Below are 25,993 nucleotides of genomic sequence, written 5' to 3' on the forward strand. Positions count from 1 at the left end.
AACTAAGAGTAGCTATGCCATATATGTCTGAGGGAAATTGAAGCAATTGCCTGAGAAGAACACTGTTTGTCATCATCGCTTCCATCTGACATGGGGCCTTACATTATGCAATTCTTAAAACTATGCAAATGGCTTCAGGGCAGGCACTGGATACTAGAAATCAGGCATGGAAAAATAAAAATACAAATAAGTACAAAAGTAGTGATAAAATATTAAGAAATTAAACTCAACAGTGCATTAAGGGAATAACATGAAAGCATAGAAATAAAGTATTAGTAAATCTCTAGATGCAATTACTTGAACAGTTAAAAGGAGGAAAATTATCTCAAAGGATCTCCAAATTGTCTATTATTTCCAGTTTCTGTCCTAAAGAAATTTACCAAGCAAAAGGAGTACAGAATTCTATATTTTTAGTGTTTTCCCAAACATTTACAGTCATCTTGCCAACTTCAAAATCAATAGATTTTTATTAAGAAAATGTTCCTTTATTAAGTTTTTCCAAGGCAAGGAATTCATTTTTCATTAGTGTTTTGTAATGTTGATCAAATTGCACAATTACAATAACAAAAACAAAGAGATGAACCATATTTCATAACAATGCAACTTCATCTTTGTAAATATAAAACTCAACTGGTAGGAAAATGCTGTTGTTAGCGCTACCAAAGGGTAGCTTCCTAGCTGTAAATATTCAGCTTTTTGTTAATCAGTTTGGTGAACAGAGAGAATAGAAAGCTTTGGTTAATCTGGTTAATTTACATTTGTGCTAATACTAAAGCCATTAACTACACTTGGCTATTAAGTGCTCGAAATGAGATTAGTGTAACAGAACTGAATTTCTTACTTAACTAAATATAAATTAAAGTTAAATTTAAAAACTAATACTCAGTTCATGGAAAACTTTTAAGTATATTTAGAGCAATTTGGTTATGTAAATCTATTTACAACTATATATTTGTGAAATTTAAATATAAATCAAATATCTAACAAAATTTAGCATTTGAACTCAGATGTACTGCAAGTGTAAAATAGGTACTAGATTTTGAAGACTTAGTATGATAAAAAGAATGTAAAATATCTCATTGATAATTTATCTTGGTTACATGCTGAAATTATATTTCAGGCATAGTGGATTAAATTAAATATATGTTGAAAATTAATTTTATCTTTTTCCTTTTCCTCTTTATGGTTACTAGAAAATTTAAAGTTACATATTTAGATTACATTATATTTTATTGGACAGCAGTGGTCCAGAAGTTTTACTGGGTAAGTTTCTATTATATCTATTAAAATATATAATGCACCTATCTTTTGATAAAGAAATGTATCCTACAGAAACACTTACATAGGTACCTTTACAAATACAACATACTGGGTGTTCATTTTACTGATGTGACAGCAACTGCTAGGAAACATTTTCAATGATCTTCCAATAGCGGTAAAAAACTTGTTTCAAACATACATATGGAATGCTAAACATTGATTAAAGAAAATATAATATATATATACCCAGAGAGATAGAAAGATAGCCATATACTCCAAAAAAAAAAAAGATAATGGAACTATAAATATATATATATATATATATATATAAATCCCACTTCTACTGAATAATTAAAACCCTATTAAAAAGTATGTGTACTTTCACTATTTTCTATAGTCTTCTATATTTTTTGCAGTTTTCAAAAAGCATGTATTATAATTTAAAAATAAGGCTAGTGACATGGGACAATGTTTCTACATGTTGATCTATGTAATTCTGTTCTAGAATGAAAATAACTATAAAAATAATTTTCTAAACTGCTGATTTGTAGAATCAACCCATAGGCAAAATATGGATGACTTAATTTTAGGTATAGAAAAGATTATGAATAAGTTAAATCCTGCCAATGTAAAAGTCATGGAATTTGGAGATAGTGGGAGAATGCAGCATTGCTGATTTCTTCATCTCAGATAATAGAAAGTCAATATAGTGCCTAAAAAGTTGTGATTTAAAAACTATTTACGTCCAAAAGTTTACTACTACAAGGAATTAAATGTAATATCACAAAATTATTTGAGGATTGATAAGCTAAATTTTCACCCTTCATAACAAAGAGTGAAAAGAAATTGTCAATAAAGTAAGTTATTGAGATTTATTTAACATTCGTTCAGCCTTTATTTGTTGACTGGGATAAATATATAATAAGCTAGTAAAATTAGTAAACAAACTAATTCTGATCCAGATAAATGTTATAAAGTATAAGATAAATGTTACAAAGTAAATAAAGAGGGTAACATGATAGAAAGCAACCAATGTGGCTGTTGTATCACTAAGGATTATGTTTATCTATGATGACTAGAAAACTTAATTAACAGTGGCTTAGACAATAAAGAAGTTATTTGTCTCATGAAATATGAAGTGTGGTTTTTCAGTTCATGATTGATATGGTGCCAGGATCTGATGCCATTAAGGAACAAGTTTCTTCCTTTCTTCCTGTTTTGTCATTCTTAGCACGAATTTGCTGCACAGCTAACTTTCTGTCTGCATTCCAGGGAAAAAGGATGAAATAGAAGAGACAACAGACTGGTTTAAACTAATGTCTCCTTGGCCAGGACTGTGTGGTGTGGCCTCCCCTAGCTACAAGGGGGCTGAGAAATGAAGTCTTTATCTTTCCAATACCTGCATGAGAAAGCAAGAGGAACGGAGGTTGGATGGGTTCAGCAAGGATTGCTTCTTTAAACTAAGACCTCAAGGATGAGAAGGAAGCCACACAAAAACCAGAAGAGTAGCATTCCAGGAAAATCCCTGTTGGTGCCTCAAAGACAGAATAGAGGCCAGTGCAACTGAAGCATAGGATGCAAATAGGAGTTCTAAAAGATGAGGTTAGAGAGACAGGCAATAATCAGATCATGCAGGGACCTGTAGGTCACAATTAGGCATTTTGATTTTATTCTTAGTAGAAGGGCTTTAAAAGGAAGAGTAATAGAATCTGACTTCACAATTTAAAGACTTATCTGGCTGCTATACAATTTACCCTTGAACAACATGGGTTTGAACTATTGTGAGTCCATTTATATGAGATTTTTTTCAATAGATATAGTACTGTATTTTCGCTTCCTTGTGATTTTCTTTTTTTTTAAATTTCTTAAATTTATTATTTATTAGAGAGAGAGAGACAGCGAGAGAGGGAACACAAGCAGGGGGAGTGGGAGAGGGAGAAGCAGGCTTCCTGCTGAGCAAGGAGCTGGATGTGGGGCTTGATCCCAGGACCCTGGGATCATGACCTGAGCCGAAGGCAGATGCTTAACGACTGAGCCACCAAGGTGCCCCATTCCTTGTGATTTTCTTAATAACATTTTCTTTTCTCTACATTACTTCATTTTAAGAATATAGTACATAATATATATAACATACAAAATATGTGTTAGTTTTATAATTTATATTATTGGTAAGGCTTCTGGTCAATAGTGGTCTATTAGTAAGTAAGTTTTGGGGGAGTCAAAAGTTATATGAGGAAGAAAAAAGTTTTATGTAGATTTTGGACTGGGGGGGGGGGAAATTGGTGCCCCTAATGCCTGCATTGTTCAAGGGTGAACTATATAGGAATTGGATTGAAATGGGGCAAGGGTTGAAACAAGGAGACCAGTTAATACCTGGTTTAACAATTCAGTTAGGAAACAATGGTGGCTTGGAGTAAGAGGAGCAGGGATGTTGTATACAAATGGAAAGATTCAAGATGTATTTTGGTCAGAGAGCATTTTTATGACTTGCTTATTGATTAAATAGGGAGGTAGGAGGAAAAAGAAAAAATCAGGGATGACTCCTAGGTTTTCAGTATGAGCACTCAAGTAGATCATGGTGCCATTTACAGAAATGGGAAAGACTATGATATGACTTAGTTTGGGTTAAGAAGTAGAGTGGAATCTACAATTCTATTTTAGAAGGGTGAAGTGTTTGTAGGGCTTATTACGCATGCAAGGGGGCAGCTGGTCTATGAGACCAGAGCTCAGTCAAGAAGTCATTATTAGAGTTAAAAATTTTGGAGTCATTAACATAAAGGCAGTTTTCCAAGCCATGGATTAAGCATATCATTTAGAATTGTGGTGATAACCACCAGAAGATCAAAAGCAGAATTAGTTAAAAGTTATTTTTCTCCAGGGAAAGTGATTGGGGTTTGTGGGATTGGATGGGAAACTTTAACTTTAAATTTGGTACTCTGCAATTTTTTAAAGTGTGTATTTTAATCATATACTTAATATCATATATCTATCTATCATCTATCTACATACATATCTCAAAAGAAACAGAATGTGAACAAGTAGAAAAAGAATAAAACAGGATGCAAAAACCAGTTAAAACTGTATGCTTTGGTATATCCATTTTACACTTTTAAAATACTGATCTAATTATTCATGATGATGGTGGGAGCCAGTTATTTCATAAGGACAAACTAGAATATTTGGCTTTAAGAAAAGCTAAAGAAAACTCATGGGTATTTTAGTGTTCAGTACCCTACAATTAGCAATTTGGTTTCTTTCAGGGTCTGGGTTAATTTTGGAAACACTTCGGCTACATCTTTCTGAACAAAGAATTTTTGTTTAGTTTTTAGATGATCTTAGTGACACAAAGTGTTAAATGAATTCCTTGGGACCCAAGGTCCACTCTGTTCTTCAGACTATTTCAATTCATTCTTCTGACATGCCCTTCCTTTACTTTCTTAGGGTGACTCCTGAACCCACTGAAACTTTTAAGTAAATAGATGTAGCCTTTCGGAAAAAAGAAAATGGAGATCTGAATTCCACAAATATGGAATTAGCTGATTTTATTATTGAACAAAGCTGATACCCTGAATGCATGCTGGTAGCCAACATGTGACTATAAAGCTGTAGTGTATTTTCAGCTCTATTATATGGAAGTAAAGCTATAATTGTTATATATCATCCTACTTTCAGTAGTAGTCAGCAGATATTCAATTTGCATCAATAGTTACATTGAACTAACTTGATATCCTATATTTCATAACTCTTTAGCAAGTTTACTGTGACATTGTTTTTATCATATTTCTTTATCAGATTTATTCTCACATCCTGTTTATCATAATTCTTCCTCAGAACCTTCTACAGTTGGCCCTGACAGCATGTCTTACACGTATGATTAGTCACATGCTTCAGCGTTTCTCAGTGAAGTTAGATTGTTCTGTTTACCTACACAAAAGAAGAGCATGGGGGGGTGTTAGGGAAGGAGACGTTAGGGAATAAAACCACACAGTCTTCTAACATTCTCCAGAATGATTTGGGTCATACGTATAGGATAGCTAAAATGTGAGAGGTATGGGAATGTGTGGATGAGAGAGGAGAGAGAAGCTCAGATTAATTGAATATTCTAGTTTTAGGTTTCTCTATATGAAGACCATAAGCAAGTGAGAAAGACTCGGAATTTTGCAAGTAGTAATTAACAAATACTGGATTTTTTAAAAAATGAAGTATAAATGTTAATTTCTCTGATGATATTCAAGTAACTGCCAGTATTAATTACAAATACAATAAAATTCAGTCTTCTTATCTGTACATTTAATGCCCTCTATTATCTGAATTTGAATAATCTCCCCAGCTTTATCCTCCTATAATAGTGATTAGGGTAAGAGGACAGAATGCACCCACCTTCTAGGACCATGTAGCAAGGTCACTAAAGGAACTTTTCAGACTCCAGACATCATCCTAGAAATTGTTGAACCAGGATTGAGTTTCATAGTTCATAGGTAGTGTATGTGGTATATAGGTATAGTATACACCTCAAATGTTTTGAACTAAAAAACCCAAGGAAAAGGTTGATATTAATTACTATAGGGGAATCTGTCAGTTTGTTTTTGTTTTGTTTTGTTTTGTTTTTGCCTGTTTAGCATCTCTGTTACCTTTGGGGAATACCCTCCTCCAATTCCTGTACACCTCTTCCCTACGATAATCACAGGTGGGCACAGGTGGGCACATGATTAAGGCTGAAGAAATTATAATACCTTTCTGTTTCCTTTAGCTACTGTAGTACTTCCAGTACTATGTTGAATAAAAATGGTGAGAGTGGACATCCTTGTTTTGTTTCTGATCTTGAGGAAAAAGCTGTTTTTTCCCATTGAGTATAATGTTAGCTGTGGGTTTATGATGTTAAGTATTTAACATAGTACTTTATTTTGTTAAGGTATGTTCTCTCTAAACCTTCTTTGTTGAGAGTTTTTATCATGAATGGATGTTGTATTTTGTCAAATACATTTTCTGCATCTATTGAAATGATCATATGGTTTTCATCCTTCCTCTTGTTGATGTGATGTATCATGTTGATTGATTTGCAAATATTGAACCACCCTTACATCTGAAAAATAAATCCCAGTTGATCGTGGTGAATGATTTTTTTAATGTACTGTTGGGTTTGATTTGCTAGTATTTTGTTGAGGATTTTTGCACCTCTTCATCAGAGATTGTGGCCTATAGTTCTTTTTTTGTGGTGTCTTTATCTGGTTTTAGTATCAGGTTAATGCTAGCCTCATAGAATGAATTTGTAAGCTTTTCTTCCATTTCTATTTTTTAGAATAGTTTGAGAAGAATAGGTTTTAACTCTTCCTTAAATGTCTGGAAGGATTCACCTGTGAAGCCATTTGGTCCTGGACTTTTATTTGTTGGCAGCTTTTGATTACTGATTTAATTTCATTGCATGTACTCAGTCTGTTCAAGTTGCCTATTTCTTCCTGCTTCAGTTTTGGGGAGGTTATATGTTTCTAGGAATTTATCCATTTTTTCCAGATTGCCTAATTTGTTGGCATGTGGTTTTTCATAATATTCTCTTATAATCCTTTGTATTTCTGTGGTGTCAATTGTTATTTCTCTGCTTTCATTTGTGATTTTGTTTGAGTCCTCTCTTTCTCTCTCTTTCTCTCTCTCGGAGTCTGGATAGAGGTTTATCAATTTTGTTGATATTTTCAAAGAACCAGCTCCTGGTTTCATTGATCTATTTTTTTTTCAGTTTTTATTTCATTTATTTCTGTTCTTATCTTTATTATTTCCTTCCTTCTACTGGTTTCATGTTTTGTTTGTTCTTCTTTTTCTAGCCATTTAGATGTAAGACTAGGTTGTTTATTTGAGATTTTCTTGCTTCTTGAGGTAGGCCCATATTGTTATAAACTTCCCTCTTAGAACAGCTTTTGCTGCATCCCAAAGATTTTGGACCATTGTGTTTTCATTTTCATTCATCTCCATATATATTTTTTATTTCCTCTTTGATTTCCTGGTTGACCCATTCATTGTTTAGTAGCATTTATTTATCCTCTATGTATTTGTGTTCTTTCCAGATTTTTTTTTTTTTTTTGTGGTTGATTTCTATCTTCATAGCATTGTGTCAGAGAAGATGCATGGTATTAGTTTAATCTTTTTGAATGTGTTGAGACTTGTTTTGTGGCCTAATATGTGATCTATTCAGGAGCATGTTCCATGTGCACTTCAAAAGATTGTGCTGTTTTCAGATGGAATATTCTGAATATATCCAGATCCATCTGGCCCAATGTGTTATTCAAAGCCTCTGTTTCCTTGTTGCTTTTGTTTGGGCAGTTGTCTGACCTTGTATGTGGGATGTTAAAGTCCTCTATTATTATTGTATTACTATTGATTACTTTCTTTATGTTTGTTATTAGATGCTTTATGTATCTGGGTACTCCCATGTTGAGTGCATAAATATTTATAATTGTTATATCTTCTTGTTGGATTGTTCCCTTTATGATTATGTAGTGTCCTTCTTTGTCTCTTGTTACAGTCTTTGTATTAAAGTCTCTTTTGTCTGATACCATTATTGCTACTACAGCTTTCTTTTCACTTCCTTTGCATGAGAAATGCTTTTCCATTCCTTCACTTCCAATCTGCGTGTGTTTTTAGGTCTGATATGAGTCTCTTGCAGGCAGCATATAGATGAGTCTTGTTTTTTTATCCATTCCATCACCTTGTGTCATTTGATTAGCATTAGTCTATTTAAATTCAAAGTAATAATTTTTTTAATATTCCAAGTAATTATTGATAAGTATATACTTATTGCCATTTTGTTACTTGTTTTGTGGGTGTTTTTGTAGTTCTTCTCTGTTCCTTTCTTCTCTTGCGCTCTTCTCTCATGGTTTGCTAGCTTTTATTAGTAATATATTTGGATTCCTTTCTTTTTATTTTTTGCATATCTATTACCAGTTTTTGATTTGTGATTGCCATTAGGTTTATACATAACATCTTATGCATATAACAGTCTATATTAAGTTGATGGTCACTGAAGTTTGAACCTATTCTTTTTTTTTTTTAAGATTTTATTTATTTATTTGTTTGTCAGAGAGAGAGGAGAGAGCACAAGCAGGGGGAGCGGCAGGCAGAGGAAGAAGCAGGCTCCCCACTGAGCAAGAAGCCTGGTGCGGGACTCAATCCCAGGGTCCTGGGATCATGACCTGAGCCAATGGCAGGCGCTTAACCAGCTAAGCCACCCGTGTCCCAAGTTTGAACCAATTCTAAAAAGCACTAAATTTCTGCTCCTCTCCTCCCCACATTTTAGGTATATGTCATACTTCACATCATTTTATTTTGTAAATCCTTTGACTGCTTTTTATAGATATAATTAACTTCACTGCTTTTGTGCTTCCTACTTTTCATACTCCTGTATATGGTCTTTCCTTTCTGCTCAAAGGATCTCCCTTAACATTTCTTGTAAGGCTGGTTTAGTGGTGATGAATTCCTCTAACTTTTGTTTGTCTGGAGAACTCTTTATCTCTCTTTCCATTCTGAATGATAGTCTTAGTGGATAGAGTACTCTGGCTGCAGGGTTTTTTTCCTTTCAGCAATTTAAATATATCATGCCACTTTCTTCTGGCCTACCAAGTTTCTATTGAAAAATCAGTTGAGAGCCTTATGGGGTTTTCTTGTATGTAACTCTTTTCTTTTCTCTTGCTGCTTTTAAAATCCTCTATCCCTCCTTTTTGCCACTTTAATTACCATATGTCTTGGTGTGGAACTCCTTAGGTTGATTCTGTTGGGGGCTTTCTGTGTCTCCTGGATCTGGCTTTCTTTCCTTTCCCAGATTTGGGAAGTTTTCAGCTATTATTTTTTTTCAAATAAATTTTCTGCTTCCTTTTCTCTCTCTTTTCCTTCTGGGATCTTTATAATGCAAATGTTATTATGCTTGATGGTATTCCTGAGTTCCCTTAATCTATTTTTATTTTTTATTCTTTTTTCTTTCTCCTGTTCAGCTTTATTGCTTTCCATTACTCTGTCCTCCAGGTTGACCCTTTATTCTCCTTCTTCTAGTCTACTATTTATTACCTCTAGTGTATTTTAAATTTCATTTATTGTTTTCTTCATCTCTGATTGGTTCTTTTTAATATTTTCTATCTCTTTGTTGAGGGTCTCCTGAGGTCTTTCACTCTTTTCTCAGGTTCAGTGAGCTTTATGACCATTACTTTAAATTTTCTATCAGACATACTACTTATCTCCATTTCATTTAGCTCTCACTGTGATTTTGTCCCATTCTTTCATTTGTGACTTATTTCTCTGTCTTTTCATTTTGTCTAACTCTCTTTGTCTGTTTCTACGTGTTAGGAAAGTCAGCTACATCTCCTGCTCTTGAAAGTAGTGGCCTTATGAAGAAGAGGTCCTGTAGTGCCCTGAAGTGCAGTGTCCCCTGCTCACCAGAACCTGGTGTTTCAGGATGTCTCCTATATGTGTTTTGTGTTCTTTATTGTTGTGGTTGAGCTGCATTGGCTTTCAGTCCAGTATCTGCAGTATCTCTTTTTGCCTGTCGTGGGCAGAGTTTGGTCCCTGTGTTGTTAGTGGACCAGTTAGAGAATGCCTTGGGTCAACCCTCATCCCAGTCGAGTTAGACCAGGTGTTTGCCTGTGCTTCAGTAGCACTGAATTGGTGCTCTCCCTGTGTTGCTCCTGAGAAGCTTTCATTGGTGTGAGAGGCCTCTAGTCAGACCGGATGTCTGCCCATAGCCCACTGCTGGGGTCACAGTCAAGTTGATGTGTGTGGTTTCTTTCCCTCTCCCTGGGGCAAGAGTCACTTTGGGGTGGTGCTGGTCCCTGTTGAAGCTGTTTGTAAACAACAGCACTTTGTAATGCCTGCTATAATTGTGTTGGATGGAGCAGGTCCACAAGAGAACATGGCGATAAGGTGCATAATGCTAGCAAGGTCTGAACAAGTCTACTGTTGAAAATACTTTATTTTCATTTTACTTATATTTTGAGAAGGTATGTAGGGGCAAAAGATAAGAGCAAAGTTTTATCTACAGGAGAGATGGCATATTAGAATATGAAATTAGTCTATGTTACTAAAAAAAGAAAGTAATGTTTTGATAAGGGGTCAGTAAACTATGCTTGCCCATTACTGGTTTTAATAAATACAATTTTATTAGAACACAGTATAAAGACAATATATCCTGCAAAGGCAAAATATTTACTATGTAACCCTTTAAAGAAAAGTGATTTGCTGACTCATATTTTAGGTAAGTGTGCTTATTTCTTAACTAAAATATGGAGAAAACCAACCACAATTAATTGTGGGAAAATGAACTGAAGTTTAAATATTCACCAACAGCCTTTGAGGAGCCTCTGTTTGCATCTAGCCCTGACATAAGGCACTTAAGTTATCATACAGCAAAAGGGATCTGGGAGGGGTTAAATGGCTTTCTTTGGTGGGGAAGGTTGGAGTGTCTACAGGACGGGAGTGAGATACTAGACTAGAGAGCACAAACAAGGGATTAGAAAGGTTAATGAGAAGACAGGTATGAGCAAGAAAACATGATACAGGCTGGTCAGCTACTTCTATTGCAAGTACAGTTACATTTTTTTTCTTTCCATAATTCCTTTTGAGAATTACCTAAACCGTGAGTAAATAATTTCTTCTTTCCAATGTGGTCTGATATGTCTTGGGTATGGACAATATTTGGGAGGAAGAAGGTCTAGAGAAAGGCTAGTCTCACTCTTCAGCCATCAGGGGTTTCTGCAGGCTATGAAGAAGCAACCATGCTGGGTTCTGCAGTTGCAAGGATCTGAATCCTGCTGAATTGAAAGAGTTCTGAACTTGAAGAGAACCCCAAGTCTTAGATGACAACTTACTTAGCTTTGGGCAACTCATTCTTGATAGCTTTGTGAGATCCTGAGCAGAGGACCACCTAAGTCATGCCTGGATGATGGACATTGTTTTAAGCTACTAAATTTGTGATAGTTTGTTATGCAACAATAGAAAACAAATACACCTTCTTTAGGTAAAATGTACTCCACCTACATTCTCTGCCCCTTTCCCTGCTTTTTTTTTCCCCATCTGCATTTTATAGTCTAAATTATTTATAGTCTAAATTATTGTGTGTGTTCATTGTCAGTTTCTCCCACTGTGGTATAAGTGCAGGTTTGATCTCACTTGTTTACTCCCCCCAGTGTTTAGAAGAGAACCTGGAACATAATAAATAATATGTATTTGTTCAATGAATGAAGTAAGATGCTCTTCTCATTTCTTTGTTCTCTCTGTCACTCAGCTGACTTTCATATTTCCAAGTTTCCCAAAGCAGAACTTTTATCTCTTCAATGTCTATCTTAAGGGGGACTTACCTCTCAGCAAAGGAGAAAAATATGGCAGCTTCACAAAAAAGGATAAAGGTTCACAAAGAATCTCCCTTCCCAAAGGACTAGAAATAAGAATGAGATTGTCATGGTAATTACCATCTGTAGCACAGAATGATTATTAAAGAAAAAAAAGAATCAGAGTGAATAAACTCTAAAGTTTCAATTTTTATGCTTTTCTCAGAATGAACAAAAGATATAAAATCTTTTCACACATCCACATCCACACACATTACATACACACACATACGATCATCGATCTAGAAATATCTAGAGTTTGTAGATTGAGATATAACTTCTAAGGCCTACAGAATAAATCTGAACTATCTTACCTAGAACTTTGTTTTTTCCTAATCATGAGTGAACACTGATGTCTCCAGCCTGAATAAGGCCACTGCAGTAAAAAGTATTCTTATTTGGTTCCTCAGCCTGGGACAAGCCTTGTACTGAGACTCAGGACTATGAACACAAACTGTCAGATTGAACCACTGGATCTAACTGGGACCTGTCTGAACTTGTGGGAGAAAAAGAAGCAAACTGGTAAGCAGTCCTCTCCTGCCCTTCTCAGGGCTGGGCATCAGTGAGATTTGCTAACTCTCTGTGGTGTTTCTCATTTTTCTGACTCTGCAATATAGAAAAGATTGTGGACAAATTAGAGACAGAAGGTGAGTTTTTTAGGAATCAAGTTGCCAGGAACAAGAGGTTTTTGTTTCCATATGAAAGCATAGGTTTGAAAAAGAATATTGTAACATTTCAGCATGTTACTTCCTTATGTTCTCAAGTCCTTCCAGTGGAGGAACCAGATTGGAGATTTATGGACATGACCATCTTGTGCACAGTGTCCAAACTGCCCTCGACAAGTGTAGGTTATTATTTTTTTTTAACTAACTAGTCAAGTCCAAGGACAAAAAATTTAGTTAGCACTTGAATAAAATAGATGTGAGTGATGTATGTTTCCCCCTTTTTGAGAAAGTTCAAAGATGGGAAGAAGCCATTAATGGAAGTGAACTGTGACATTTATAGATGACATAAGTGTGATTACACTGTGAAGTCTACCTCTCTTTATTACTCCTTTAGGCTCCTATTGCACTTCTGGTATCTGTTAGTTCCCACAGCATATACATTAGAAATGGGCCATGTGGAATTCATGATACCTACACAAAAGCATTTCGCAAATATGAAACCCCACCTCTAAATTTCCTGCAAATCAGTTGATCACCTATAAGCCTTCCATCCATCCTTGCTTTCCTTTTTTGCATTTACTGTCAACTTGCACTGAAGGTGGACCAGCTATTTATTTCTGGACATGGGCATGTGGCTAGGAGTTGTACTTGGTGGTAGTAGGGCTTATAGCACAATCTCTGAATATGAGCCTAACCCTTGTTCTTCCCAAGTAAACAAAGACTGGCTGATCCCAACTTGGGGTGGAAACTGGCCTTCCTAATCTTCAAAGGTTTACATCTTGTCTTATGTCCAATGCTAAACTCAGTTTGGAAAAATGTAGTTTCTCCAATCAGTATTTTTTCATTATTCTTTTTTTTAAAGACTTATTTATTTATTTGAGAAAGAGAGAGAGACAGGGAGAATGAGCAGAGGGAGGGGGAGACAAGAAGACTCCCTGCTGAGTGGAGATCCTGGCGTGGGGCTTGATCCCAGGACCCTGAGATCATAATCTGAGCTGAAATCAAGAGTCGGACCCTTAACTGACTGAGCCACCCAGGTGCCCCCCTTATTCTTTTATATAAAAACAAATAACATCCTTTCAGGTCATTCCAACTATGAAAATATGAGAGGAATGATTCCACTGTATATTGTGAATAGAAAAATTATGCTTAGGTGATTTCTTTACCAAGAAAATGACATTAAAAATTATAATTAAAAACTTTGTGTAGAGGGGACTGTTTTAGATTTCCTAAGAAAAGATGTAAAAGACACTATTTCTTTCAAGCAACTAAAAATATATTTGTTGATAAAACACATTTTAAAAGGTCAATTTCCATTTTATTACTTATTGCTACATAATTATTTTTATTGTAATGTATATGGAGAGACTACTGTGTGCTTAGCTTTATCATGATTACAAAGATAGTTTTCATGTAACTTTTGCTGTTTAAGAAAATATTTAAAAACCTTGTCAGATCTTTTGAAGTGTTGAATTCTATGTTTCTCTTTTGTAGATACAATCTGAATGTTTTATTGTTTCCTAAAACAAAGTTATCAGGAAATTTTAAAATTCATTTTGCATCAAATTTGGTAAATGATTAGAAAGTTTGTAATAGAAAAATAAAAGCTAAATATCATTAATTATCATTTTCACAATATTTGTAACTCAGGTATAAAATCAATTTAGTGAGTTGATGATACTTTTAAAAAATATGCTCGACTAGACTAGAATAATATTGACGATATGGGAGTACCTTTGCATGTAGCAAAATAGTAAGGTTGATTACTGATTTGTGAAACTTTTGTTTTAATTGTATGTGTGTGTGTAAGATGTATTTCTTAAATCTGTAAGTTATTACATTCCATAAATTTAAAATGTTGATAGTGGTAATATAATTGATGTAAACAGTGGACAAGTTCTTATACAATGAGTTAAGGACATCAGAGGTTGGGGTAAAGAGTGTGGGTTTTTACTTAGCTTTACTTACCATGGTAAAGGTATCTTAATTTCCTAACCTGTAAAGTGGGATAATCATAGTACTTACATCACAGGATTGTTGTCAGATTTACATGAGCAAGTACATACACAGGGCTCAGTATAATATGCCTGACACAAAGCAAACCAATAGTACATTATATATTAATTAATTGAATTTAAATAAAAATAAAATAAATAAAATACAATGTTTAACATTAGAAAAAAAGAAACCAGCTGTTATTACCATCAAACTTTTAGTTTGCAAATACTAAATCTAATGAGAAGAACGGGAAAGATAATCCTTTTGTTTCAGGAAACCGATGACAGAAAAGAAAGACTTGTGACAGGCCTGTGCGTTGTGTGGTGTGTGTGCGTTGGTGGACCAGGATGGTAATGATAGAAATTTTATAATTATTTTCAGATAAATATTGATAAATGTAGTCCAATAGATAGTGCTTTACAAAGACTTTAAACTGTAAACAACCACTAACTTCTATGTCATCCAATGTCATTCAAATAATTTCATGCACAAAATGTGAAATTAATTGCTTATGCTTTTAACAATTTTAATACATGAAGAAATAAAAGCTTTCCTTTAGATATCCTAAGAGGCATATCTGGAAAATAACATGAAAATGGATTTTATGTGTGAGCATATCAGTAACTGATCAGAGGTATTTAAGATATATGATGTGTGGACCTAAGATGGTGGGAAGTGTAGGGAGATAAGAAAAGAATAAAAACGGGGTACCATGTTAGGTACAGTTACAATCTCTGCTGATGAACTCTTGCCTTGGCTTAAGGTTTCTAGATAGTAGGCCTGACTATCAGATAAATTCAGTATTGACAGTAAATGAGAAACATAGTAAAGCAATTGGAAAGTGAATATTTTTGGACTTGCTGTCCATATCCACTGCTTGATGACTGAACTTGTTTAAGGTGACAAAGTAATCCAGGGTTGTATTAATCTTATATTCCATAGGGCCATACAGGCAATGCTGTCCTCAGCCTAGAGCCACCTGGGGTCTTATGCTTTAGAAGACCTACTGTGACCCTGCTTTGTCTGGGTTCCTTAATACAATTGAGGGTTCCATGGGGTCAAGAGGATATGCCTAGCAGGAACCTTTACAAACCTTTCCTCTATTCCTACCTCACCAGAATCACCACCATCAAAAACTGGCGCACAAGGGAGAACAAACAAAAGAACCCTCATGTTGTCTAGTAAGGAACATTTTAGTACTGGAGTGATCAGTTCTTTAGATTTTATGAAATGACAAGAAAGCTTTGACCACTCAGAAATAATTTTATCTAATAAATACCTAATTCAATATGGATCAAGAATGATGTTGGAACTTGTGATCTTCCTAGTCCTGGCTGAGGAGGGGATGAGATAGCAACCCAGAAATGCTCATAAACATGCTAACAAGAAATGGGATCCAAGTTGAAGTTTCATTTATGTTAAAAAGTACCTTAGATCCAGCATGTTGTGTGATGTTCTTATCTGACAAAATGGTCAATTCTGCTGTGCCTTAATTCACAGGGTCTATACCTGTCAAACTCTGAATTGGAAAATCTTAGCATCCTTGATTATAAAATCTAAATGACTGCATTTTCTCTAAGAACTTATTAGGATATACCTTCCAGCAAATAATCCTTTATTCTTGTATGATAACAGTATGTATTATAATACACACACACACACACAGTGACCTTCTTTTTCAAGGTTTTTTATGTGTTTACTCAACAATATAATTAAGTCTGGGCAAGTTGGGGGCATATTTTTGCTGATCTCAGTTAACATCCAGTTGATATTTTCTGAATTTCCTGCACAATAGTAATAAGAACAAAATACAGAAATAGTAATGTGAGGAACAAAAATTCTAGGAGGGCTCCTCACTCCTTATTCTGCTTTTCATAGTTTCCTGAATAGAAACCAAGGGGCAGCAAGAGAGCACTGGGCACTTGACAAGGGAAGGAAAGGAAGGAGAAGGGAAGAGAAGTAGCTAGATGAAAGAATGAAGTATGCAGATAGTAAAAGATGGTATGGTGTGGAGGGGCAATGAGTTAGATTTTTAAATATAAGTTCGTATCTGGTTACCCTATATGCTAGGAATTCAGGGATGTGTCTATTTACTGCCATCCAGTTCAATAAATAATTACTGAGAAACTACTGTGTGCTAGGTACTGTTCTATGTGTTTCAGATACACCATGAACCAAAGAGAAAAAGATGGTACCCTCAGTGGTCTTCTATCTCAACAGGAGGATGCAAAATAAATAAGGAAATCAAATAGTAGGTTAAAATGCTATGAGCAAAACAAGTAGAGCAGGGTAAGGAGGATCAGGGGGTCTATGGTCACAGAGAAGATAAGGTTGCAGTGTTAAATAAGGCAGTCAGGGCAGGATTCATTAAGATAGTAATGTCCAAGCAAAGATTGTAGGGGGTAAGGAGGTTAAGAGTTTAGCCAAGCAGCAATCTGGTTTGTATATGTGTGTGTGTGTGCATACATACACATGTGCATCGTGTGTGTGTGTGTGTGTGTGTGTGTCTGTGGAGGTGGGGAGCCTTCCAGCAAAGTGAACAGCTAGATCAAAGGTCTCTGTAGGGAAAGAATAGGAGTTGAGTTTTGGACATGCTGACTTTGGCATGCTATTTAACATCCAAGTGGAAATGTTGAGGCAACTGTTGGATATATGAGTCTGGAGTTTGGGAATAAGGTCTGGACTTGAGATAAGAATTTGGGAGCATTAGAATAGAGAGAAAGTGGATTAAACCTCAAACCTGAATGAAATCACCGAGTGTAGCTAAAGAAGAAGACTGAGAATATCTTGAGATACAAAATTAAGAGGTTGGGGAGACCTTGGAGAACAAAGGAGTTTGAGGAGAGTTTCACTGAGGAAGGAGGAGAGGCACAATTACTTTCTTTTCTCCATTGCCAAAATTGGCTAATGTTGATATCTCAAACAGTGTTTGCTCTATCTAATAAAAGCTATCTCCTCCCCAAAAGGAGGCAGTAGAGACTATGGGACTCTGCCCCCACTGCCAAAAAAAAAAATCTTGCTCTCAAAAAATGTACCAAAGAGAAGACACGTTTTAAACACCCTTAGAAATTTAAAAACTTTTTTTTTATTATAATGCTAGGGATATGATAATCAGAGCTTTAGATCTGAAAAATCCACTTTATTATTTTTAAGGCAGTAATCCATTTTCTAATACTTTTAGTAATAGAGTTCTGGCAGCTGATTTTTTTGAATTCTCAGATTCCTATGAAAAAAGGCGTTTGTCATCCAATGACTGTGTTAAATTAGCTAGAAGTGAAGGCTGACCACTTCTTTGATGCTTGATAGAAATGTGCACATAAAATTAGTAGTAACTCAATTTCATCTATTGGTAAAAGTGGCTAATAATTTGTGTTTATATGCCTTTTAAGTGTAAAGAACAGAGGTGTGTATAAATGCAAATTTTATTGCAATAAGGATCAAAAGCTTATTAAATTAATTATGGATAGAGGCATTTGGTTCACTGCTAATAAGAGCTATTTCAAATGATTAGCATTAACTAGATAATTGAAATTATCTTGATTTACCATTGTCCAAAAGAGAAAATATGTTTTTCCTGATTTATTTGCTGAAACTTTAGAGAGCCCACAGATTGGATCTATTAAACACTTTTTTTTATATAGAACAATTTCTATGCATATTTTTAGAAATCTACAGAAATATCTTAAGGTACTGCCAGCTGATCCTTTTATCCTAATTAGACCAAATAAACATATCTGCTGTTTGCTGTGAAGCAACTCATGATCTAGTGTGCCTAGAAGGTCGAGTGTAATTTAAAGTTGGTTTGGAAGAAAGATGAACATAGACCAGAGAAGCTGATTTCATTAGACACAGTAATATGTTTTGAGAAATTTAACTTAGGACACAGTGATTCTATGTATAAATGTCATGGGAACTCATAAAATTGTTTGTAATAAGCAATATCTAGAGGAGAATTAAGAATAAACTATAAAAAGATATTCTTCATTTGATTTTCAAGCTAGAAAAATATTTGACTTCACAGTCAACATAGTCAAACAGTTGTGAATGACTGAAGAGTTGCTGAGAGATCCCTGATGATGCTAGTTAATGATATTCTTGGTTGACTAGGATAGTTCTTCATGTTTGTTAACATTTGAGAGGTAATATTCATAGCCAAAAGTACTGGTAAATTTTTTCAAGGTGTTTGTTGGCTTGCACTATAGATGGCTTTACTTAGGTTGCTAGTTCCCTTGATATTTGTCAAAATATAAAGACAGCAGTGTCATAGATAATTGTCCTATGTTTCCATGTTCAATTGCTATTGATGTGTTTACTTTGATTTTTCATTCATACTTTCAGTAAAATAAGTAAAATAGGGATGGTTTTAATTTTGGACTCTGTCTAAACCAGCTTAAGGGCAAAAAATCTTCCTCTGTCTTTATCTACACATAGAAGCAGGGCCAGATCTGGGTGAGGTGAATGGGACCCTTGCTCTGGTATAAGACTTAGGTGGGCTGGGCCAGAGAATGAAAGATCTTTCTTCTATGGAGTATGAATGTTACTTTATAGGTGAGGACTTAGCTAGGATATCTGAAGCAAAGGAGTGATGTGATCAGATCTTCCTTTCAGAACTGCCCCTTCTCCAAAACCTTTTGAAATGATAAATAAATAACAGTAGGAGAGAATAGCAGTAATGATATGGCATGAATGTAATGTTGATGGATTTCTAATAGATAGAGCACAGATGAGACCAATTAAAGGAGTCACCAAAGACTCCTAAACTTCTTAAGAAGGTAGTGAAGTGTTGCATCCTTTGCAGGAAATGAGGAAATGCTGGCCGGCCCTCTTAAGACCTCCTTACTCTAACCCCTTTGGAGGGGTTAGAGTTATTAGTGACAGTGATGAGCAGTGGGCAAAATAGGGCCATTTGCCTAGGGGCCCCTAACATCATTTGAAGATGAACTCAAACAAGAGATTACTTCAAAATAAAAACAAGTCACCTATGTCATGATAGGAAAAGACTGATGTTGAGCACTGAAACCATTTAAATAAACAAAGTGTAAACAACTGTTTTATGTTTACAAAATGAAACAAGCAATTTTTGAAATTGATGATACACTTAAAAATCATCCCAGATTATAATAAAAACATTCCAGATTATAAACAAAAAGCAAAACACACCAAAGAGAGGATAGGGGTGTTAAGGAAGGTACAAATTTATAAATTATTTTGTCTTGTCACTGAAAAAGCAAATAATGGCTGTTTCATTCTTGACATTGATAATTAGAGACTAATGGTTCGATTGTAAGATTTACAAGTAAAAGAGCATGTATCCCTTCCAAGTTACTAGACCTAAAAGATATCAAAGAATAAATGAACCATATAGCACAAGACTAAAACAAATTAAAAATGGCCAGGAGGTAAAGCATAAAATGACATCTTTTATGATACATGTAAATGGTAACGCCCAATGAGATAGGATGTAGAAGAGTCAGTGATTAGCAAATTCCACTTCAGGCTTGCCCCAAACCTCAAATATAATGTCAGGTGTAATGTCACAACTTCCTTTAAGTTTATCTGTGGGCTCTCACTCTTTATGAAGGTAATTTGAAGGATGCTTTGAAAAATAATTTCCCTCTCATGATTCAGTTTCTGAAGCCCCAAATTCAGCAAAGAGAATGTACTCCCTCTTTTCTTTAGGTTAGACATTCTATCCAGAAAGCTATTAGACATTTTTCAATTTCATCTTAAATCAGTCATCCAACTTTTTTGTTTCTTTGTTTGTTTTCTTCCAAATGTATTTTAGTGTTTTTATCCAGTTACCAACTACCAATGCCTCAGCTGAGGCAGTTTATCAGATTGTTTCTTAAGATTAGGTGAGAGTAAGATAGTATCCTGGCATGGCCCAGGTAAGTGTTGACAGCTGAAGTATTTGTAGCAATGATTTCCTTGTTGAAGTTTTCACTAGTATAAAGTAAGAAAATAAGAAAAATATAGTGAATTTCTAGAACAGTTTAATATACTCATTTGTTTCTGATGTAGTGGATTCTTACTGGGTTTTCGTGTTAAGATTCCTTTGTTTTAGGAAATGACTCTTTATTGGATAGCAGTTTTTTAAGTGTCCATACTTGGCAAAATAGACTATTACTATTATTAACCCTATGCTAGTTCATCTTTTTTTCTTTTAATATTTTGTTGTTAATTGATATCAGAGAGATTGCATTAATTCATTTACTTATGCACTGAAAAACTTTTGAGATGCTGTATCAAGGACTGGTCTAGGTGCTGGGAACACAGCAGGGAATAACAAAAATGTTTGTTCACGTGAAATGCTGATGAGGGTGGAGTCAAGTTATAAGCCAATTAATATATAATATATCGAGTGGACATAAGTGTGAAGAAATAAGTGAAGCAGAGTAAGGAGACAGTGAGTGGTGGGGTACTTCATTTGATAAGGTATATTTGAGCAGGTAACTTAATGAAGTGAGGAATCATTCCAGGAAGTGGGGGTTTTCTGCTTGGCATATTCAAAGCGTGTGAGGAGGTCTTTTGGGCTGGACAACTGTGAACTAGGAAGAGGTGAATGAGATGAGATCTAAGGAACAGCTTGGATCTCTTAGCAGAATAGCTTGCATGTAATTCAATAAGATTTTTTCTCTCTGTATCCCATACCTATACTTGTTTACCAAAGAGGACATATATTGATAGAAAACCCAAATTATAAGAACTTTGAACAGTCAAGGAAAGAGGCAGTAGGGTGACTGTGCTAATTAGGTCATATTAGGTTATATGACAGACATTTTCCGTGAAAGAGTTAAATCTATAGTGCCAAAGTTTTAACAAAAACATATGTAAAACACATGATGAGATAAAAATAAACAACTAGGGGCGCCTAGGTGGCTCAGTCGTTAAGCATCTGCCTTCGGCTCAGGTCATGATCCCAGGGTCCTGGCATCGAGCCCCGCATCGGGCTCCCTGCTCGGCGGGAAGCCTGCTTCTCCCTCTCCCACTCCCCCTGCTTGTGTTCCCTCTCTTGCTGTCTCTCTGTCAAATAAATAAATAAAATCTTTAAAAAAAGAATAAACAACTAAACAATTATTTGTGGCAAGACATGTTGAAGTTGGCAATATTTTGAATTTTTTCCAATTCTTTTTGAGTGTATCAGTTTGAATAAAATGCTTAGAGGTATGAGTAAAAGATACAATGAATAGTCATTTTATAGTCTTGATAAGTCCATTTGGGTATACTTTCTAGAAGTTGAAGAAGTACATTGCTTTTATGACTGTAACAAATTCCTTTGCAGTTCAGGCCAGTTCTTCTCTTTTACCAATACTGAAGCAGCACATATTGAGTGTCAGATGATAGATCACTGAAAGTAATTTTTGATAATGGATCAATGTGATGGTTTACCAATACAATTAGTATGTGATTTTTACCATATAACATGGAAGGAGTCAAAGAATTAAGTGATACTGGTATACTTCCATTTTCATCTATATAATTTCTCAGCAATTACATCTATAAAAAATGAAGAGTGGGAATGGAATGTTTGTTAAACCCTGTCTCATCCTAGAAATATGTAGCAAACCAATTGCTAAAAGCAACTATACCTACTAACTTATATTTCCAATAAAATTTTACTTTTCTGTGTCAGGTAATTATCAATATTTATACTATTTATATCATATTGATTAATTATTTACTATTATTTGAAATAATTAAGTCTAGAAGAAATATCTTAATACAGATTTATGGTCTTATAAATTTTAAAAAAAGTATTTAAATTTATATACAGATTTTTGTGCCAGGAAAGTAAGATAGGTTGATTAAAAAAAATAATTTCAAATATAAAAATAGATTGGATTAGGGTAAAATTCTGTAGGGGAAGTGGAAAGGAAATACAAGTTTTGAGCAGAAAAGGAAGCAATATGAAATTTCTGATTTATAAAGAAGAGCTAATTCAATATTTAATTAAAATGGACAGTAATGTTTATTCCTTTTGGATATAAGATTTAACAGTTTTATTTACATGTCAATATTTAAATAGACCAGAAGTTATATTGTTTGCAATACAGGTTATGATAAAAAATTATGATTAATTTAAAAATATGCAAAGAGGTACACAGTTCTTTCTAGTAGTATAGGAGTAAAAAAAAATTGGAGGTTATTGTCCTGATATTTCTTGGTACAGCCTTTATATGTAAACACTTTCCAATTCTCCCCTGCCTTCATTGCAGTAAAAGAGCTGAAATAAAATCAGATCCCAAGGACGCTTTAGCAGTTCTAATAAAACCAAAAAGGATTTCCACTTCTTATCATTGACAGAGAAATCAAACAAGCTATGTGATCTGAAACTCTGGCATTCTTTAAGTTGAAGTAAAATGTTCTTAGGCTAATACCAAATAATATTTGATTTCCTATTTTTTTAGAAAAAACATGAAAATCAATAGACTTATTCTATTTTTAATTTTTCCTTCTTAAAATTTTATTAAAATCTCTGGTGATAGCATTTCTTGTCTATTAGTGATCTTTAGCTATTGAATTATTGAACTCAGTATTATTTATTATAGTGTATAATGATATATAAATATTTTTATTTATTATATATTATAGCATATGATGTATAAAGACATTATTTATTATTATTGAATTAAAAGTAGCAAGTGAATATAGAAAAAATTAAAAACAGTTTATCATACTTGATTTGATAATTCATTTTTCTTTTCAAAAGTTGTGTGCTAATAATTGTGACTTTATATTATGTATGTATGTGTATTTTTTTTTTTGCCTTTTTTTGGGCTAAGAAAGTAGTTTCTTATTTGTGTAAAGGAATTAAATATCAAATTTCAAAATGTGGTAAAAAGATTATGGTATTCTGAAAAGGTCTCCCTGATGTCTCTAGCCATCTGAACAAATTTGAGAACCATTAAGATGGATCATTGTAAGTAAATTATTAAACTATCAGCTAGTTTTATTCAGAGTGTCAAAATGATTAGACTTTTGTCTATATGCACTATACATTTAATATAAAACAATATACATTTCCTTATAAAATTATTATATAATAAACAGAATTTCTCCAGGAGGACTTAATCTCCAAATGTAACCCTTATTTTCTTAAATAATTACAAAGACCACTCAAAATGAAATTCTGGATTTTGAAAGCCTCATTAAGTAGTATGTAGAATAAAAGCCTATAATAATGAAGAATTTTTAAACATTTTCACTCCCTAGTAAAAACCAGAACCATATTACTTTATGTCCCCCTGGCATGTGCTTTTTAGTTCTGCCTATGGATCAATAATTTTGTTTAAAACTTCATGTCTATTGACAGGGATTCCTGACAAGCTGGCTTTTTGCATTAGCCTGTTCCAGGAAACACCTCTTTTTCTATTATATTAGAGTATCTTTAGAGTTGACTAAATGTATCAGTTGCATATACCTATTATTGAAGATGAGGATGATTTGAAATCACCTAAGAAAAGGCTTGCTTATGGAATTTATGGAAACATCCCAAATGTTTCAGTTTTCACTTTCTCATGAATTCTGGGTGAAGAGTTTTCTTACTTGGATTACAGATGCAGTTTTTTTTTGAACAATGTGCTAGATAAAAGGTGTACTCAAGGAAGCACATATGTAATCAGCAGTGGGTATTATATAAGACTGATGAATCACTGAACTCTACCTCTGAAAATAATAATACACTATATGTTAAGTAATTGAATTTAAAAAAAAGAAATAAAATGTGTGTGAGAGAGTGTATGAGCAAAAAAAGAGAGAGAGAGAGATGGACTTACATGAATCTTTCATTTCTCCCAGCTTCCATTAATGCCTATGTTCTATGTATATGAGAAGTATTATTTCAGGTATAGCACACATTTAACAACCCAATCTTAAGAGTAGAGTTCAATCAACTTTTCTGTATGTACATTCAGAGAAAGAACCTTGCTAGCCCCTTGAATGTACTCCTCCCAGTCAGAATTATACCCCGATGTAATCACCTTTCTGTGTTCTATCACCATTGATTATGTGCACTTGTTCCTGAACTTTAAGTTATCATGCAGTATGTCATCGTTGTGTCTGTTTTCTTTTGCCCCACATAATGGCTGTTCACAGAGTATAGTTTTCATCTCTTTAAAGGCAAACTTGAGGCTAATAAATTAACAGGAGAGATTTTTTGGCTTGGTTTGGTCTGGTTTTTGTTTTTTCCTAACTGAAAAGAAGATAATCCCCTTGACAAGATCCTGGTAATCTGTCAAGGCATACCTCCCAAATGAGTTAGTTTTAGGGTGTAGTAGTTTGTGCTGACTCCTCAGCTTCTGAGCACAAGGTAGGATGGCACTGCTTGCCACCTTGTGGTTGGGTAGGGCCACTGACTATTTTTGGAAAATGTGTGTCATGTCCAGAAATGACACATATCACTTTTGAGCTGGAGTATTTAGTTGCTGCTGCCTGACCCTGGGATGCTCGTTAGCCTAGGTCTTCAGTGAGGATGGTGCAGAGCAAAGCCACCAGCTGGTGGACATTCATGTGAGAAAGAAATAAACCTTTGTTGTTTTACGCTGCTGGACTTGGTAATTCTTTGTTACCAAAGCATAATGGTCTCTGCCAAGCAATTCCAAGGGTGAAAAGGAAAATTGGGTAGGAACTTGGCTTATATTTCCAGCTGATTAAAGTTTCAGACATGGTATTGGGACTTACAGACAACTCATAAAGGGGTCTACGTCTCTTCTGTTGCTTTTCGTATGATTCCAAAACAGATGTGTCTCCAGCAACCACTTTATTCAAAGTTCAGTGACTTTCTTGAACTGGTTCTTCCTCAGCACAGCTCTCTGATACCCTCCTCTTACTTGCCCTAAGAAATCATCCCCCAAGATGAGAGGTTGAGATGACAGTTTGGGGAACACTTGCTGGTAGACTGATTCACAATCTTTAAATTCCCACAATGAATGTTCTTACTTTTCTCCAGTATGACATAGCCAGGATAATGTATGTATGTATGTGTACATACTCTAGCTGTGTGGCACTGATGTGTTTCAAGGGATCACATGCTGCAGAGTTTTGAGTCTTATTATGATGGGAGTAATTGCTTCTGCCTTTCCACCAATTTAATAATTATTTTATTTGTTCACTAGACATTTATTGAATGTGTTCCATGTGCCAGGAACTGAACCAGGAACTGTGATTTCAATGATGAATAAATTACAGACTATGTCCTAAAAGACCTCGCTTTCTGGCAAGGAAGATCAGAAGATGATAAAAGGACAGTGAAATGTGATAAGAGCTATAAAGGCTACTTGCTGAGGAAGTGATTAACTCTTATTGTTAACTGTGGTGGTGTGGAGTTCAGGAACAGCTTCATAGAATTGGTGGTTTTTTATTTTTATTTTTTTATTTTTGTTTTTTTTTTTTTAAAGATTTTGTATTTCTTTATTTGACAGAGAGAGACACAGCAAGAGAGGGAACACAAGCAGGGGGAGTGGGAGAGGGAGAAGCAGGCTTCCCGCCGAGCAGAGAGCCCAACGCCGGGCTCGATCCCAGGACCCCGAGATCATGACCTGAGCCGAAGGCAGACGCCTAATGACTGAGCCACTCAGGCACACCATACTGGTGGTTTTTTAACTAAATCTTGAAGTTATAGGCAGTTTTTTTTTTTAAGAAAACAAGCATAAACAAGCATTAAGTTTGATACATGCATCAATATTGACAATATAACACAATTCAATTTCT

At 34.7% G+C, this 25,993-nt stretch overlaps 1 protein-coding gene across 5 annotated transcripts in view; it reads left to right on the forward strand.

The window, feature by feature from the left end:
• The window catches only part of LOC118006542 (F-box only protein 4), a 441,418-nt gene that overhangs the window by 79,252 nt on the left and 336,173 nt on the right, over nucleotides 1-25,993 (forward strand). For 3 of the 5 annotated variants that reach the window (XM_034999248.1, XM_034999250.1, XM_034999252.1), the window contains exon 7: nucleotides 12,032-12,143. The exons of 1 other annotated variant lie outside the window; for it this stretch is intronic. In XM_034999248.1, coding sequence (XP_034855139.1) covers nucleotides 12,032-12,143 — 112 coding nt within the window. Of the gene's footprint in view, nucleotides 1-12,031; nucleotides 12,144-25,993 lie in introns of those variants that run through there. One more of the 5 variants, XM_034999254.1, reaches the window with a different exon arrangement.

Source organism: Mirounga leonina, unplaced genomic scaffold, assembly GCF_011800145.1.
Source record: "Mirounga leonina isolate KUSES-001 unplaced genomic scaffold, KU_Mleo_1.0 Mir_97, whole genome shotgun sequence".
Taxonomy (NCBI): domain Eukaryota; kingdom Metazoa; phylum Chordata; class Mammalia; order Carnivora; family Phocidae; genus Mirounga; species Mirounga leonina.